This window comes from Pagrus pagrus, assembly GCF_965226575.1.
Source record: "Pagrus pagrus genome assembly, chromosome: 24".
NCBI lineage: Eukaryota > Metazoa > Chordata > Actinopteri > Spariformes > Sparidae > Pagrus > Pagrus pagrus.
In genome coordinates, this window is record NC_140206.1 from 20,831,303 (window position 1) to 20,849,929 (window position 18,627).

Here is an 18,627-nt window from a genome sequence, read left to right on the forward strand (position 1 = left end):
TGGGAGGGGTTAGGCGTGCAATAATAAGGAATGTTGTTTTTCATTGTTCACTATTTCTCAGTGTTCTGTAAAGTTTATGTGTAATGTTTAGGTCTTGCTGCCTGAAATGGACCTATTTCTACAAGGTGTACTAAAGTACCAATATTTGAAAATGTTTAAAAGCCATAATGTAAATGTTCATACATTTGTTGAATAAATGTTAAGAGATAGTACAGGTTTTTTGTATTTACAATGTACTAATTTGGATATGGTACAAATACAATAAAGTATATTTTTTCACCTGGATGTAGTCCCACCAGTCTTTCAGCCTTTAGTATAATACATTTGCAAGTATGTGCAGGGTAGAAAGTAATATAGCAAAGTAATGATAAAAATATGCTTTTTTAGTAATTGGAATAAGCCAAAAGTATAATTAAGCATTTAGTAAAAATATATTAAAAGTATAAAGCTTATATATTTTTGAGACACTTACAAATAATTTTTAATGTACTTGTAATACAAACAAAGTACACTTTAATTTTACCAATTAAGCAAATGTTAGTACATATAAAGCCATATGCTTAAAGTAGGCTATACAAAATATACTTTAAGTTGTTCCACTTGTTCCACTAGCACATAAAAGTACACTAAATACACTTCAAGTTGAGCTTTTCTACAATTTAATTACAATTTAAATATATTTAGTACAAAATTAGTTGTTCCAAAATAGCATGCTTCAAGTTAAATAATCATGAACACAGTTGAAGTATAATGATGATGAGTGTGGCTTCAAGTACACAAAAGTATGCTAAATTTTAGTACACTTAGCAAATTTTTTTTCAGCTGCACTGTAAACCCGAATAAGTTAGCAGTACTCAAAAAAAGTGAGGTAATCAGTTGCCACAATTTTTTTGAGTTCATAAACTCAAACATTTGAGTATATCAGAACTTATATATTTGGAGTTTATGGTAAATGTAATTTTAAATTATAATGAAATTAAATTTACTGATTAAGCCAACTCAAATATTTTCAGGTTCTGCTACTTAGAATATTTATTTATCTTTCTCATTGCAATAACTGAAGTGAACTTAATAATTTCAAGCATGAAAACTCAGGATTTTTATGTTTCATGAACTTAACATTTATTAGTTTTTTCAATCAATCTTTTGATTACTCATAACTCAAAAACATAGACTTGCACAAATCAAAATCATTTACCTCCAAACGTAAAATATTTGTGGCAACTGATTGCCTTAAACATAATAAGTACACTTGACTTAAAAGTCAAACAAAAGAAACCCACATCAAATTAAAAGGTTTTTTTTTTCTATTCAGATGTTTAGTATAAAATTTTCTTGCCCAGACTCTTAGCAAAAAAAATGAAATAAAAAAACAAACAAATAAATAAATGCATAAATAAAAAATAAAAATGATCAAGTCTACTTCTGGCCTTTTTGTTTATACTTTAAGATGAACCATGTAATAGTAGACAATATTCAAACTCAGAAAAGCTAAAATTAGATTAAGAAAATATCTTTATGTCACAAATAGCTTATAAACTGTTAATACAACATTACCTGGGGGGCATCAGCAAGTCTTGGGTGGTGACCAGAAATTTGAGTTTAGAAAGATTATTTGCCCACACCTGTGCCTTTTAGCACACAATGAAACATAAACAATATTTGAAAGACAGTAATAGTAATAGCAAAAAAGAGAATTAAAGAAACAATTACAAAGGCACACTTGTGGCCATCTGGTTGTAAACTTGCAGTGCAGCAATGTATAAACAAATTGCTTACAAATTCTTCACAACTAGAACTGCTAAAATTTCAAAACTGTACATTTACATGTACAAAGGCAGTGTGTAGCCTTCCTTTGGCTATCTGGTTCAAATCTAGCAACTTCAGGGTGCACTGTATAGCTTTAGAAAAGTAATTCAAACTTGAAAATCAGAATTAACAATATTAATAAGACAATAAAAACTAGTTATTTGATCCATTTCCATAACAGAATAAACATCCCATCCTCAGAAGAAAATAAAGTCCCTATAACACTGTTTCCAACTAGAAAGGTAAGTAGTAGTAAGTAAAGCAGCCTGAAACTCTGGGTTGTTTATTTATTTATGAAAATGTATCAATATAGAACTTTCTTTTCAGATAAAAAAATATTTCCCAAAACTATATAGTACACCTTTTAAAAACAAAATGCCATAGTGTATAAACACTTAATTCAACCCTGCATTTCAGTTAAACAACAATAAAATTTACATTAACCAGTACAAAGACAGTGTGTACTTTGTGCCATTTGGCTAAAAACAAGTTGAGTAGAGCAGCAACTTTAACATCTACAGTTGAACAGTAGTCAACATGGACCTGACATTACATATTCTCATTGTGGACTGTGCTCTAACAGAGTGAGCCATCAGAATCCACCACTCCTTATTGGATCTTGAGTTACACATACAACATCAGGTCATTTTTAAGAGTCTGCAGCTTGGGTGACAGTTTAGAGTCATCAAGACCAAGTACGATTTTCTGTGTGAACTCAAAAGTGTTTGTCAGTCCCTTGGGATAACTGAGATGTAATGCATAGATCAGGCCGAACATTACCAGGAAGGCATCAGCAAGCCTGGGGAGGCTGACAACCACATCACCCTCTAGGACGACAGAGACTCTCACTGGGTGGTAGTGAACTGGGCTTGTTGCATCATCGCTGACGGTTGTAAGGAGGACCACTGATGCATCCCCCAGGTCTGGCTCATCCATATCATCCTAAAAAATGAAAGGGAGATCATATAATCACATTTACTGAAGCTATGGCTGTGGCAATTTTGATTACAGTTGGATGTCATATAAGTAACAAGAAATACACAAGTCTGAAAGACTCCTGTTAATTCTGTTGCGTTGTGCTCTCATTGCTGAGAAAGTGAGATGACTTTTATGTGTTCCACTGTTAGGCTAATGACGGCTACTTGATTTTCTTTGCAGTTGATTTTTTTTGATGCCGTAATGGGCCCAAAATGACACTTCACACTTATGAACATCTTGCCAGAGGTTTGAAGTTGAAATACTGGTACATATACAGGAATTCTAGTGTGTTGGAAATGAAATGAAAATATGAATTGGTTAATTTACAGTACAATAGGCCTGATATCTCTTTACTTGGACTTACCACACATGTTCTGAAAAATCCAGAGACTTCCTCACGTAGATACACAGGAAGGGCATGGAGAACAGTGGTACGCCTTGTGTGGACATCATGTAATTCCTAAGAAGATTAAAATAGTGTTGTGACAAGTTTACAATTCAAACCCAATGCTAAACAGTACCAACTAATTATTAGTTAATTAATTTCCAGTATCTGCACATAAATCCACTAATAATCTGCTGACTCATCTGGTGCAATTGTGGAATTTAAAAGCTTATTTGAAGCATTAAACTCCCAACATTACACTAAGACTCTACCTGTGAAATGTACTGTATAATCACCTGTGTATCATGGACTTTGAAAATGTCTGCCAAAGCATCTGCCGTCTTTCCAGTTTTGGAGGCTTTCTGCCTAAATAAGGCCATCAAACGAGGAGTGTGGCGATCAAGCTCCGCGTAGAAAGTGTTAGGTAGGTTCTGGTTAGTTATCCGTTGGAACTCTGCATACACCTGCATTGGAGGAAAGGACAGTAACAGCAATTATTTATTTTATGATGAATGAAATTAGGCAACATTACAGACAATGTGACATAAGTAGCAAAGATAAAAACTGAAAAAGAACTTACAAAATGAATTTATTTATTAAATGTATTTAGCAAAGATAAAAACAGATGAAAGAGTTGACCCATATTACCTCAGACTGCATATGAAGAGCAGGCCAGAGGTCCATTAGCTCTTTCACCGGAGGACATGACATCACAATGGTCTGGCGTCGCAAAGCAAACGTGTTCTGCATCATCTTACTAATAAGGGGTTGGTTTTTCTCAGTCTTCTTTACTTCCTCAACAATAGCCTGCCTCAAAAGGTCAAGACTTGAGGGATCCTCTCCTTGAGGAAAGTTAGGCAGGAAGTTGACCTCTGCACGCTTAGGTCTTTTGATGTTGGAGTGTGAAGGTTCATTCTCTGGGTTTTTTCGGCTCCTTTTCCCAGCATTTACAGCGACCTCCTGACATCCAGCTCTTCTCATCTTGGTCCTGTAATTGCCCATTTTAAACTTGATGCTGTTCTTCCAGCCATTCCATCCATTGTCAGATCCTGCTTCTTTTAAACAGGGGTGTTTCCTTACAAGAGCTTCAGCCACCATTGCTATCTCTTTATCAGCGGGGTATGCCTTAAAACCATATATGGTGGATGCCAGTTTGTCTAAAATATTGTGCTTCTGGTCCCTTGACAACTGAAGAGGTCTTTCATTCTTTTCAAATTCAGCATTCCCATCTCTAAGTGTCAGCTCAACGTCAAACGCAAATGTGGGAATTTGAAAAGGACCTGGAGGCCATCTGCTCAGACGTTCTGGGGATGACACATCTGAAAGGGTATCAGTTGATGCAAGAGAACTGGAATCCTGTGGAAGTGAAATATGAACACAGGCTTTTTGTGGTAACTCCTCGATGTCAACAAGGCAAGTGAGTTTTCCATCAAAGTCTGGATCTTCGTATTGCAAACTGAAGTCACAGTCCAGTTCCAGTTGTTCTTTTAAAATCTCAATCAGTGCATCAACAGAGGCTGGACGGGAGCTGAGTTTTAATTTTCTTACACGGTCTGCCTCGATGACACGAAGGATCATGTTTTGTGGGGCTTCAGCTGCCATCACTTTAATAAATGAAGAGATTGTAAGGTCAAAAACACATCAGCACACAGACATTATAGTGCATTTATAAGTCTTACTAAATGTTTATAATCATTAATGACAACCTCCAATGTGTTCAGCATTCATAATGCTTTATACCTCCATGCCAAAGTGACTGTGTTTGAAAGAAAAATCTGAGACCTGGGTTCCACAGTACATTATGTCTACCATGACATTGGCCAGTTATATTTGTGCTTTTAATGCATTATAGACATGTTCTTTAGAATGTGTTACCAAAGAGTGCAATTCCAAAATGCAGGTAATGTATGTCGATGTATATAATGATTGGTTATACTGAGCACATTTTCCAATAAATGAACAATTAATGATTTATGAAGAATTACTCACCATAGAGTGGTCTTAATTTTGTCTCACTTGTATGAACTTCTTGGGAGTCAACAGCAGCAAGCCATCAATCTTGTATGCAGAGAGTGGGGTTGTATCATTGAAGTCAGACTGCAGGTGGATAGACTGGCTTCCCTGTGTGCCTGACAGCTCGTAGGATCGAAGATGCTCTATATACCAGGAGTCATAATCACAACAGAGAAAAGAAACATTGTGATTCACAAGGTAGATCTTTGTTAGTCTGCAAAATTTTGACAGTCCCCCACTGTTTCCAACTGACACAAACATGCCACTAGTATAGTCTGTGCCATCAATGGTCACCTTTGATGTACAATAGACAGTGTCACTAGTTGTTTGTCCTCTAATGTGAGCCTGAGCTACTTCTGGTAGAGCTGAAACCAAAACAGAGTCAACCCTGGATGTTTGTGTTTTTGGTTTGAAAAATGATGGTGAACCAAGGTGAAATGCCATCATGTTTTGGTGTCTGATTGCCAGTGTCTTCAAGACATTTTTGAAGTTTTGAGCATCATGCACCACTCTCTTAAAGAAACGATGTTTACCTTCAAATCGCATGGTCCAAACATGCACCAGGGGCCCGAAGCACTTAACTAAGGTGGGATAGTGCTCCACATAGTGATGCTTAGGACGAAGCCTAAACTCAGGGAAAGCCTCTTGTAGGATCTGTCTGTGGTCACTGATTTTGCAAACAAAATAGTCCAATGTTTCATCAGAAAATGATGGGCACAATGCTAATTCCACCAACTCTTTCAAGTCCATCAAAACCTCCCATGCAACATTACCCTCTGGTACTTTACTGCCTACAAGTAACGGAAGTAGTCTTAACAGCGTAGCATTTTCATGCCCGTTGCCTCCTATTGTTCTCCGGGTCATGAATGTTTTGGGAACTGGATGAGGTTTATTTACTTTATCAGTGTGCTGATATGGGAATGATGTGATCCTTTGGTTCAAATATTCTAAAGTGAAGTACTTAAGCCGAATCATTTCTCTGATGCAAAGTGCCAGTTCAACTGGAACGATTCCTTCCAAAAGATCGTGTAGTAGATCTGGAGGAAAACCTGTGATAGGGTGGAAGTGCTCAAGTGACTCACGGAAGACACAATCACCTTTAACCCCAAATTGGCTGCTTGAACTCTCATCTTGGAGGACGTTTTGTACATGAATGTCATGACTCGCTTTGGTTCTCTGGACAAATTCCTCCTTTTTTACCTCAGTTGTTTGAAACTGTTCACTTGTGGCCATGCAGAATCTGCAAACATAATCTGCTCTGAATGACTCCAAAAAGCCACCTAACCCATGTGCAGCCAGATTGTCAGCAGAAACACAGAAGATGGTGCCTTTCACATTCTGACCAACAGATTCAATGAAAACACCATCCTGTTCAAGTGTGTGAATATCACGAACCAGTGGAGCAAGTACAGCTGCATATCCATATTTCTGGAGGTCTGTCACTTTAGCTAGCATGGCCAACTGTATAGTGTGCATTGCTGATCTATACTTGGGCGGCACATTTGCTAGGACCCAGTATACAGCACAAAGTTTGTGAACTTTACGTGATGTGCCGAGAGGGTTAGCGATTTCAAGATCGTCAATGTATAGCTGTATTGCTAGGTGTAGATCTTCTGTTGAGAGCAATTCATTTTCCTGGAAATGAGAGCCATCACGATATGACACATAATAACCAGGCTCAGTGTTTGGTTCTCTGATCTTGCTCAGGATATCTGTGTTTTTAAACAGCTCCTGAATCATTTGAAGGATTGGAACATACATCATGGTATGACCAGGTGCTTCTAAATGGTACTCTACTGGCATTACCAATGGATAGTTGCGCTCTATAAATGTCTTTCTTCGCTTACAAGAGGACAACTCTGCACCTTTGGAGGTAGCACTAAAAACAACATTAGAGTCCATGACAGCACTGACAACTTCATCGAGTGTGGAATCTCTTATATTGTGACCATGTCTCTGCAATATATCATTAATTGCATCCTTGATCAGTGGCTGAGATAAAGAGAAGATCTGATTCAAGTGATCAACTATTTCTTGTGTAGCTGTGTTTGACACATGAAGGATAGTCTGCATCTTTAGAAATAAAGATGCTGCATTAAGTTTGAGCTGATCTTTTAGTTTTGAAGTATCATCCTGCATTTCTGTGCTCTGAACTGGACACTCTTCATCCAAATCAATAGTGACGTTAGAGCTGGTGGCTTGGAGATTCTGAGTATGCTCATAGACAATGTCACTACCAAAGTCTGACGCAAGACTCGCTTGATGCACTCTACTTTTATGGGTGTTAAATGAAGAGTATACATTTGTGCTATAGTTGCATCCCTTGTATGGGCATACCACTGTCTCATGCTTTTTTAAGTGTGTTCTTATGTGACTGAGGAGTACAGACTCAGAAAAAGGTTGCTGAAATGTGCATAAAGGACACTTGAAAGTCACAAGTTCCTGAATCTCCTTTGCACTGCTGTTATGTTCTTGTGTATGATATCTTGACAGATGAGTACTCAGTGCACTAAGTGTCTGAAACGTGCACATACAATCATCATGGAGGCATGGGAGTGGGCTAGTTTTTGAAAAGTGGCTGTGCTGCAGTCTACAGTGTTTAAATAAATATGTTCTAGTTGTAAAAGAAGCTGAACACAACTTACAGTGCCAAGTCATATTTGTCGCAGCAACCTGAAAACACATACAAAAAAAAATAATTATTTTACAGGACACCTGTCATGAAATTTAAACCTCCATCAGAACTATCAAAAACTGTAGTCATATTCTTCATAAGAGTACAACAATACACCAACATTGAATAAAACAAAGTAGATGTTTAAGATGCCTGATAGACTATTCAAAACATTTTATTACACAAATAAGTCAAAGTTAGGTCAAGTTGGGCTGGTAGCACTCTGGTAGCTAGCTTACTTTAACTTGGAGAGAATGACTTTCAGCTAGTCTAAGGCACGTGGAGTTAGCTTCTGCTTTCACTCACAACACTGACACAGCTCCAACACAGAATTTTTATTGAGCAGTCTAATACATGATACCTTACTATCCACCACTGCACGTTGGTCTCCACCAGAACTACACACCACGACAGAGCAACCGCTCTGCATTAGCCTAGCAGCTAACTGTTGACGTTGCATGCTAGCTTGCTAACCTAACGGTTAACCGTTTTACATTGCAAACGTGACTCACTTCGTCCGTTTTAAAAACACGTTGAACCTCCAGAAACAAACATTCAAGCAAGTTTTATGTTGACTACTTACATTCACAACTCAGTGTTACCGTGCTCCGGTCGGTTAGTCTCCCGCTCTTCTCCTCCTCGGCTCCGGTGACGGTCGTCTGCTGCCAGTGCCTGAAGAGGAAGTGCACGCAAATACTACAAAATAAAATATGTGAGCGGTTCCGGTGGAAGCCTGTTTTTTTTCCCCTTGTTAAAAAAAATGTAATTTATTAACCAGCCAACCTAACATGCAAACTATTAACAATGAATTATTTATAAACGTATTTAATAACGTGTGTGTGATCATTCATTCAAATCTATCTGATGCAATTGATTTATTTCTTAATTTGTTCTTGATTTTATTTATTTATTTGTTCTTTCAAAATAAGACATAAATTCATGTTTAATCCATGTAGTTTTAAGTAACGCTGAGTTAATAATTTTAAGTAGCAGTTACATAAAAATGCAAAAAGTTCATATTAATCAAAAATTACAAGTTTGATAAACTCAAAAATAAGCAAATTGCTACTGGCACTCAATTTTTTTAAGTAAGAACAACTTTTAAGAAGATTTTGAGTTTACACTACTCATTCCAATTAATTATTTTGAGCATTCGGGTTTACAGTGTGGGTATACTCTGCAGTGTATTTATACTGTCTACTCCGTATTTATACTGTGTACAGTGCATTTATATTGTGTACTGTGTATGTATAAGGTGTAATATGTATTCATACTGTGTATTTATACTGTATAATGTATTTATACTATGTACTTGTCACGCCCTCCGCTTTTAGGGCTAGATAGTGGCAGCCTCTTTCCTTTTCCCCCCTCTCTCTCTTCTCCCTCTCTCTCTAGCAGGCTTGAGCATGATGCGGGTGCAGGGCGGACAGGTGCAGCCACTCCGCAATCAGCGGATTGATCCGTGCGGCGGGGAGGGGAGCGATCTCATTCATTCACCTGCCGCCATAAAAACCATACGCTTTCCACAACCCGACGCCGGACCGTAACTCGATTACCAGTCAGCGTTGCTGTTACTCTGCTCTAACCTGTTTTCCTTGAGAACTATTCCTTATCCCTGTCTCCGTCTCTGTCTCCAGTTTCCCTTCCCCGCCTGCGCTGCCGGACCCGCCTGCTCTCCTGTTTTTTCCGCCGTGGCTTCAACCAGCTCCCCGGATCCCCACACCGGCTCCCGCAGGAAGCCGCACCTGTCCGCCGCATCTCCATCTGGCTGCACCGCATCATCTCCGCCTGCCTTCCCCCCTCCAGCCCCGCAGCCAGAGGCCGCCCAGCTCACTCTCTCGTCTGGTCTGGTAGTAGTAAATTCCCATTCCTGTCTCGTTATTTTTGTAGACAGCGCTTTTTGTTAGTATTTATCTGCCCCTGCTTTCCCATTTTGCATAGTGTTTCCGAGTGTGTTTAGTTCCCTTTTCTTTTGGTGGTGCGGGTTTGAATTAGTCCCCGCCAGCCCTTTAGGTGTATTGTCACTCCTTCCTTGGTTCCAGTTTTGTGTTTGTGCAGCCTTAAATAAATTTCCTTGGTTTTGAATTCATCCCTGCCTGGTGTCTTTGTCGTGCATTTGAGCCTCAGTTTCTGAATCGTGACAGTACTGTGTATTGTGTATTTATACTCTGCACAGTGTATTTATACTTTGTATAGTGCGTTTATACTGTGTAGGCTACACTGTAAAAAGTCATTCAGTGGTGCTGTCTATTTCTTTAATTTAAAAAGTATTTCTTCCAATAAATCAATTACCTTTCTTTTTGTGTTTAAGTATCTCATGAAGAAAGTGTGTATTTTGGATCATAAAATTGATTGTATTAAACAACGTAAGAAATTGCTTTTCTATGGAGCCAGAACGGTGACTTTAAAATTTGGCATCCAAAAAAAACAAAACCAGTACTGAAAAAGGAAACATTGGCATTGAAACATTTGTATTGAAAACGGTTGTATTGGCACTGAAAAAGGAAACTAATTAAAATCTTATTTCATTGGGATTTTTTTTTATTTTTCAATGACAATCTTCAGATTTTTTTCAGTGACAGATTTTTTTTTTTTTTTTGGAAGTTCCCAGTGAACAGGACATTTTAGTAATGCCACCATGCCAGAGGCTTCAGAGCGGATGGCAGGTTGCTACTTCTTCAGGATGCCGATATGCAAATGATATGCAAACCACGCTCTACTTGCCCCTCCCCTCAGACCCCTCCCTCGACACCAAAACAGTGACAGAAAGTTGAAACTGAAAATCAGTGACACTGGAAAAAAAACACAACTGACATTGTAAAAAAATCTGTCACTGAAAAAAAAGTGACATGAAAGAAAAAATCTGAAGATTGTCATTGAAAAATACAAGCAATCCCAATAAAATGAAATAAGATTTAAAGATTTTAATTATTTTAATTAGTATCCTTTTTCAATGCCAATACATCTGTTTTCAATACAAATGTTTCAATGCCAATGTTTCCTTTTTCAGTACTGGTTTTGTTTTCAATGCCTATTATTTTTTTTTTTTGATGCCAAATTTTAAAGTCACGGTTCTGGCTCCATATTTTTCAACATTTCATTAATGGGTGTATGTCGGAAGTTAAACGTCAGGACACGCCCACCGCAGTAACGTTTGCGCTCTTTCCTCACTCGCGCCGTCCGTGACTGCTGCTGGAGTCTTTGTGGGAGAGAGACGTTATCCTTGACGATAAAAAGCTATAGGCAACACATGTAAGTACTAATATGCATTGTTTTCAGGTAGATTTTACCTGAGTGAGCATGGCTGTACTATCTAGGTTAATGCAAAAGTATTGCTCTCTGTCCGCCATTATGCTTTGCTAGCTAACACAAGGCCTTACCGAGTGCGGTCTTAAATTAAGATAATCTCAGAGAACGAACATAAGTCTTTTAAAAGTCGTTATTTTTTACCTGCATGCGCTATTTATTTTGCTGGCTTTTATAAACGACAAACGTCGTCCTCGTGTCACCCGGACATTGAAATGGACGTTTTTCTTGTGGCAGCAATGTCTGTACTTTCTGAGTAACGTCGACGTTAACGTTTAAACTTTTAAACTGGCAGTGAAAGCAGAGGTGCTTGGGCTGTTTGCGCTCGGCAGTACGGTATATGAATTGAAACTTGGTGCATCAGTCCAAAATGTAGCTAGCAAGAGACATGGAGCGCACGCGTGTGTGGCAGTCATGTCGTCCCCCTGTCGGTTAAACAGTCAGTGGCTGTGTCCAAATTCAGGGGCTGCAGCCCACGAAGTGCGCATTTGAAGGCCAATTACGTCACAATGCTGCGCGAAGGCTGTCCAAATTCGAGGGCTGCTTCAAACGCAGCCCACAAATGCAGCCTAGCCTTCCCTCTGTTTGGAGGACGCATCGCTACTATCCTTCGTGGCCCGCTATATCCCAAGATCCTTTGCGCACCGCTGCTCAGTCCCAAAACAGAAGAGGAGGCAAGAGAAAATGGCAACATCAAGTGGCGAAGACATGACATTTAAATTTAAGTAATGGGTTTATACTCGGTTTTTAGTCATGTAACATCCAACGCCAGATATGATAAACTTCAAAACCTCCAAATTTCAACTTTCAGTTAAAATACGTGACGCTGGTGATGCTATGGTAAATATAGTTGTTATTCACCAACGGGTTCATGTTTATTTTGTAATGTTAATGATTCAATTTAGATATGACACATTTTATTGTTAATTTTTATACACACACAAATAAATGTACACGTTTGATAGATTTGAACCAAAACAGACTTTAATGCATCTCTTCATTCACAATCGTGACGTAAGGGTAAGGGGCGGGAACATCTGGTGAGGCAACCAGGAAATACTCCGAAGGCTAGACCGTCCCATTTAACAACGGTGGACGAGGCCTTCAAAGACCTGTCCGAAGTACCCGGCCCTTGTGGACCGCGAAGGCTAGGCCACTGAAGGCTGCAGCCCCTGAATTTGGACACAGCCAGTGTATTACATACAGACGACTACGCTCAGCCCGCTTCCTGTTCAGGGAAGCAGACGGGAGTGCGAGCAGGTGAGCACAGCAAGATAGAGCTGTGGATGGAGATGGCAGAAAAACAGATTTTAGACACTGAAAAGACCCTTTAACTGCCACAAATATTATTTATGTCATTATTTCATGTTTTGTTACACACTTTAATTTTATACTATTTATTTTCATGGATAATTATTTTCTTTGTGCAATACTGAGTAGGAAGTTATTTTTTATTCTGTGTTGCAAGCGGGACGAATTTAAGTGTAACACAAAAAAGACGAAAGAGGGAAAAGAAAGTGATGAAGCAGGAGAAGTGTGCAAACCTCCGCAAATAAGTTTAAACCCTTAAGTTGAAGACATTTTACCTCTCATTTTGAAGATTCTCGGTTGAAAGATTGTATTTTGTGGGCATTTTATTTTTGGTTTTGAAAGATTTGCCAAACGGACTCATTCCCTCTCGGTTGTGTGCAGCCAGCGAGTTCGATGGTGACTTATGGTGGCTCATGGTGGTTTATGAGGAGAGAAGAAAATAAAGTCATCTGTAATTGAAGAACCGTGGTCCCGTGTATTTCCTGGAGGGAGTGATAGTCGAACTCGGACCTGCGTGAGCTCCGCCTTACCTGCTTGCGCTCAACAAGGAGACGCAGACAGCTCGTCAAGACGGGAAAGCAGATAAGCCGCTGTTTAGCGTTAAGGACACATGTTCATCAGTTTTTCATGAAACGTCCATAAGTCAGACACTAAGTTGTGTTCTGAAAGGTGACACAAGATCTGGAAAACTACAAGGGACCGTGTAGCCTAATAACAATAACAGTGTTCACAAGATATTAAGGAGCAATTGATGTGATTTGTTATTGATATTGTGTTTATTTGTTATTTGTCAAAAGGATAATTCATATGCTCTGGAGATTTAGAAATTTTTTAAGTGCATTTAAGTAAGTTGAAATTCTAAGTGCAATTTCCATTCAAGGTTCAATATTTTCTATGCCATTTCAATTAAGTGTTGTCATGAGGGCATTTGCCTACTATACTTTACTAATATAGCTTTTGTAATGCTTGCTATTCTTAAGGGTTGATTTAAGCAAGGTAATCTAAGATATAAGTGTTTTCACTTGACTATTTGTGAAAAATGTTTGTTGTTATTTACACTGCTTATGTCAGACAAGCTAATGACACAGTTAATTTCTGAATAATTCAATTGTCAGAACAAGTAAAGAGAGGTCACTATAAGGAAGCTGTCATATAACAAATGGCAGAGTCAGTCCAGACAAACGAGTCTGCTAGTGCACAACAAGCAGGTCAGTCTGAAGAGCATCGTAGAAGTGAAAGAGCCCGCACATTAACAGAAAAAGGAAGGGAATTTCAGAAAGAAAAGACAGAAGGGCTACTTCTTCGTTTTGACAGCATTTATGAACGCTGGAAAGCTCTCACCAAGGTTGCTAAACGGTCTGTAATAAAACAGGATCCCAAAAACATCCTATAAGAACACATCAACACTATTCAAAAGGAGTTATCTGAACTGAATATTGTTTATGATGAATACCGAAGGATTGACATCCCAGTAAATGAAATGCGCCGTAAGCTGGACAACTGTATATCAGTCACAAGGATTGTTGTGCAGAATGCTCAGTCTCAAATTCAAGGAACAGTGGAAGAGATGATTTGGCCTGATGCTGGCTCTGTATTTGCATCTTCAGTCTCAAGTGTCTCACCCTCTGGCCCTAAGTACTCTAAGGCCAATTCCATTCTCTCTAGTGTGTCATCAGTCAAAAGACAAGAAGCAGCAGCAGAATATGCCGCTACACAAGCTGTATTGAAGATTATGGCTGAGCAAGAGTACCATCAAGAGAAACTGCAGAGACTTGAAGCTGAGGATAAGCTGATAGTCGCAGACCAAGAAGCAGCTGCATTAACTCGCCGTCTAGAGGCAGAAAAGGAAGAAACTGAACGTAAGATAGAAAAGGAGAGACAAGAGGCTGCTCTTTTAAAGAAACAACAAGAAGAAAATGCAGCAAGAAAAGACTCTGTAGAATACTTAGAGAGAGCTTGAGCGTTTGGAGGAGCTGAAAAGACTAAACTCAGCCAGAGCAAAGCTTCAAGTTTATGATGAAGGAGAGTTTTATCCAGAGCATGAACTGAAACCACAGAACACTGAACTGTCTACAGTTATGCAAGTGACCAATCAGGTGAACCCTGTGTATCAACGCACACAAACATTAAAAGATGCGACTCCAAGACATGTTCAAGATGATTCAGGAGAGCTTGTCAAGGTTTTGGCTGAGGCCATATCAGCAAATAGGCTACCTATTCCAGAGCCTACCATCTTTAGTGGCGACCCACTCAAGTTTAATCACTGGAAGTCATCCTTTCATACACTAATTGAGAGGAAGAATATTCCAACTACAGAAAAAATCTTCTTCCTTCAGAAATATGTAGGAGGAGCAGCTAAAGAGGCCTTAGAAGGACATTTTCTGACTGATTCGGAAGATTCATATCACGCAGCATGGGACTTGCTCAATGAACGATATGGCGAACCCTTTGTAATTGCCAAAGCCTTTCGAGATAAACTACACACTTGGCCAAAAATAGCCTCAAGAGATAGTGCTGAGCTGAGAAGGTTTGTGGACTTTTTACGCAGTTGTAAATCTGCTATGGCTCAGAATGAGAGTCTAACTGTTCTTAATGATGGAATTGAGAATCAGAAACTCACTGCCAAACTACCTGACTGGTTAAGTACCAGATGGAACCGAAAGGCCACTCAATATCAACTGGAACACAGAAGGTTCCCAAGCTTTGATTATTTTGTGACTTCCCTATCCATGGAAGTCAGTATTGTATGCAATCCCATAACTTCCTACCAAGCTTTACAGCAGAGTGAATCTGACAAAGCAAAAGTCAAGAACCAAACCACAGTGGTTTCCAAGAATAGAACTGTGGGTGCTAAGACCTTCACAACCAACAGTAGTGAAAGCAACATAGTCACATGTGTGTTTTGTAACAAAACAGGGCACAGCCTATACAAGTGTCGAAGATTCAGTGAAAAGCCAGTTGCTGACAGAGTAAAGTTTGTTCAAGTTGAGAAATTGTGCTTTGGCTGCTTTAGTCCTGGTCATCAATCCAAGAGCTGCAATAAGTGGATGGTCTGTGACACCTGCTCAAAACGTCACCCCACGTGTCTTCACGAAGATCGCTTAAAACAAGAACCAAAGAGAGAGCAATCTGAAGAAACAAGTAACACTAAGGAAAGAAAGCCACAGTTAACACAACCGCAAAATGTAATCAAAGAAACTACATCCAACAGAGTTGTGCAAGACCGCAATAACACCCAGACTTCAACAATCATACCTGTTTATGTATCAGCATCAAGTGATTCAAGCAAGGAAGTTCTTGCCTATGCTCTGCTCGATTCACAAAGTGACTCTTCATTCATTCTTGAGGAAGTAGCAGATGTTCTAGATATGGACACAGAGCAAGTGAAATTGAAACTATCTACAATGTCATCAAAGAAGACAGTTGTAGCCTGTAAAAGGCTCAAAGACCTACAAATAAGAGGGCTATTCTCTTCTAAGAAAATCACAGTGCCAACAACTTACACTCGTGAATTCATTCCTGCCAATCGCACACACATCCCGACTCCAGAGACTGCCAAGGCATGGCCTCATCTGGAGCATCTTGCAGAACATATTGCTCCACAAATGGAGTGCGAAATTGGGCTGCTGATCGGTTACAATTGCCCACAAGCTCTAATGCCTAGAGAAGTTGTAGTTGGGGAGGAGAACCAACCCTTTGCACAGAAAACCGATCTAGGTTGGAGCATAGTGAGTTATGGTGAACCAAGAGAGCATGAAGGTGACGCAATTGGTGTAACAGTGCGTTCAGACCAAACGCGATGGACGTGATGCCATTGCCCGTAACGCGAGCATCACGTCGCTTGACACATTTGTCACATTTTTCACCATCGCTTCATCGTGCAATGACGCAATCCACCTCCTGCTATTTCCTTCACTTCCCGCTGTTCTCGTCAACCATGGCTGAGTTAACTACCATAGGTGCGCTTTATCTGTTGTGGACGTATTTGGATCCGAAACCCAAATGCCGCCGCGTCTGGGTTCATGAGATCCTCCGCAGACGCTCACAGCTGGGTGAATACCATCACCTCCTCCAGGAGCTGCGTCTGGATGACGGCCGTTTCCAGCGGTACTTTAGGCTGACGGTGGCCCAGTTCGAGGACCTCTTGGCCCGGGTCGGTGCGAGGATCTCCCGCATTGACACCAACTACAGGCGCTCCATCCCAGCTGCGGAGCGCCTGTCCATCTGTCTGTTAGTTTCTTAATTAATTTCTTTATGAAAATGAACTAAATACATAGAAGAAATTAAAGTGTTTCTGATTAAAACAAACTGTTGATTTCCCCCCCGGTTTTTATGGTTTGATTTTAGTATTCTCTGTTTTCAAAGCACTTTGTAATTTTCTGGAACATGAACAAACCCCAATACAAAAATATATAGAAAAAGATCAACATAGATAATCAAAAAGTATGAAAACAAAACAAATGAATGACTTCTGTCTCTTCAAAAAGTATAGACTTGAGTCCTACCCCTTCTAATTCCTTATACTGTATAATAATAATAATAATAATAATAATAATAATAATAATGATAGTAGTCATGTATAAATTACATATCTAAATTCTAGTCCCTATATGCAAATATATTGCTAATGTTTGTAATTTTTAATTTCATGAAGTGCTATAGGAAAAAAGTTAATATTATATCATTATTTTTGTGTTACAGATATCTAGCTACAGGTGACAGCTTCAGGACCATTGCTGACAGCTTCCGCGTGGGAGTCTCCACTGTCTCCAAAATAGTGGAAGAAGTGGTCAGCGCTATTTGGGACTGCCTGGTGGATGACTTCATGCCTGTGCCAACAACAGATGAGTGGAGGTCCATTGCTGGGAGGTTTGAGGAGCGGTGGAACTTCCCTCTCTGCTGCGGAGCAGTTGATGGCAAGCATGTGGTGCTGAAGGCCCCAGACAACTCGGGCTCTCAGTTCTACAACTATAAGGGAACTCACTCTATAGTTCTCTTAGCGGTTGTAGATGCTGAGTACCGGTTCCGGGTTGTTGATGTCGGAGGCTATGGGAGGAGCAGTGATGGCGGCATTCTGGCCAGCTCAGCCTTCGGTCAAGCACTGAGATCTGGCACCCTCCATTTGCCTGCTGACCGGCCCCTACCAGGAGCTGAGGACCGAGGACCACAGCCACATGTTTTTGTTGCAGATGAGGCCTTTCCCCTGCGCAGAAACATGATGAGGCCTTTCCCCGGGCGCCTTCTTCCCAGAGAACGTCGGGTCTTCAATTACCGTTTGTCCAGAGCACGGATGGTTGTTGAGGGCGCCTTTGGAATCCTGGCGTCACAGTGGAGGTTGTACCGGCGTGCTGTGGAGGTCCAGCCAGAAGTCGCAGAGAGGTGTGTGAAGGCAACCTGTCTTCTCCACAACTTCCTGCGATGTACAACTCCAGCAGCTGCAGTGGTGGGGAGCGTCCCAGGTGAGGTGGAGCCTCTGCCAGGACTGGGAAGACTTGCATCCAACAATGCAGCAAGAGAGGCAATCAGGGTGCGGGAGACCTTCACCTCCTACTTCACCAGCGAAGGAAAGGTCCCCTGGCAAGATAACATCTAGTGCACAAGCACCCCAAAACGGCTCTTTTAAGAGCCACCAAAACGGCTCTTTTAAGAGCCACCTACAATTCCAACAGAGCAAAAGTCCTGAAATATCGTGCCATTTTTGTTGTTTTAATAAACTATGTTCTCATAATCTAAAAAAACCTTTAAACTGATTTGAATGCTATATTGACATCTGTACATTATCAACTAGAAAAAGTGGGACAGAACAAAAAGGTAAGGTAGGTAAGTATTTTTTTATTATACAACATGTCAAATGTATACACACCATATGTAAACAAAAACAAAACAAAAAAAAATAAGAAAAAAACCCCCAGAAAACCCAGGGAGGTTACCTCGCGCCTCAGCTCCGGGGGTCATGACATTTTCTGGTTCCTTTCCTGAAGAGGTTGTCACCCAATAAGCTAATCAGCTACAGGTTCCAGATTGAGGATGTATGTGCCCGCTTCATAAATAATTCTGTGGATTTCAAATTTAACATATTCTTTTTGTTGGGGTGGCAACCTCTTCAGGGAAGGAAGCAGGCTGTTGAGGAACTGAGCATCCTCACATGCTG

General features: G+C 40.0%; 1 protein-coding gene across 1 annotated transcript; it reads right to left on the reverse strand.

Annotated features, from left to right (window-relative positions):
• Nucleotides 1-524: 524 nt before the first annotated feature.
• On the reverse strand, nucleotides 525-8,530 carry LOC311253283 (uncharacterized protein). Its single transcript, XM_084347131.1, has 7 exons — nucleotides 8,443-8,530; nucleotides 7,831-7,858; nucleotides 5,162-5,328; nucleotides 3,821-4,776; nucleotides 3,469-3,636; nucleotides 3,152-3,247; nucleotides 525-2,751 (listed from the first exon to the last, which is right to left on the reverse strand). Exons 4-7 carry the CDS (start codon nucleotides 4,772-4,774, stop codon nucleotides 2,434-2,436), a joined length of 1,536 nt encoding a protein of 511 aa, XP_084203257.1. The 5' UTR covers nucleotides 4,775-4,776; nucleotides 5,162-5,328; nucleotides 7,831-7,858; nucleotides 8,443-8,530; the 3' UTR covers nucleotides 525-2,433.
• Between the last annotated feature and the right edge of the window lie 10,097 nt (nucleotides 8,531-18,627).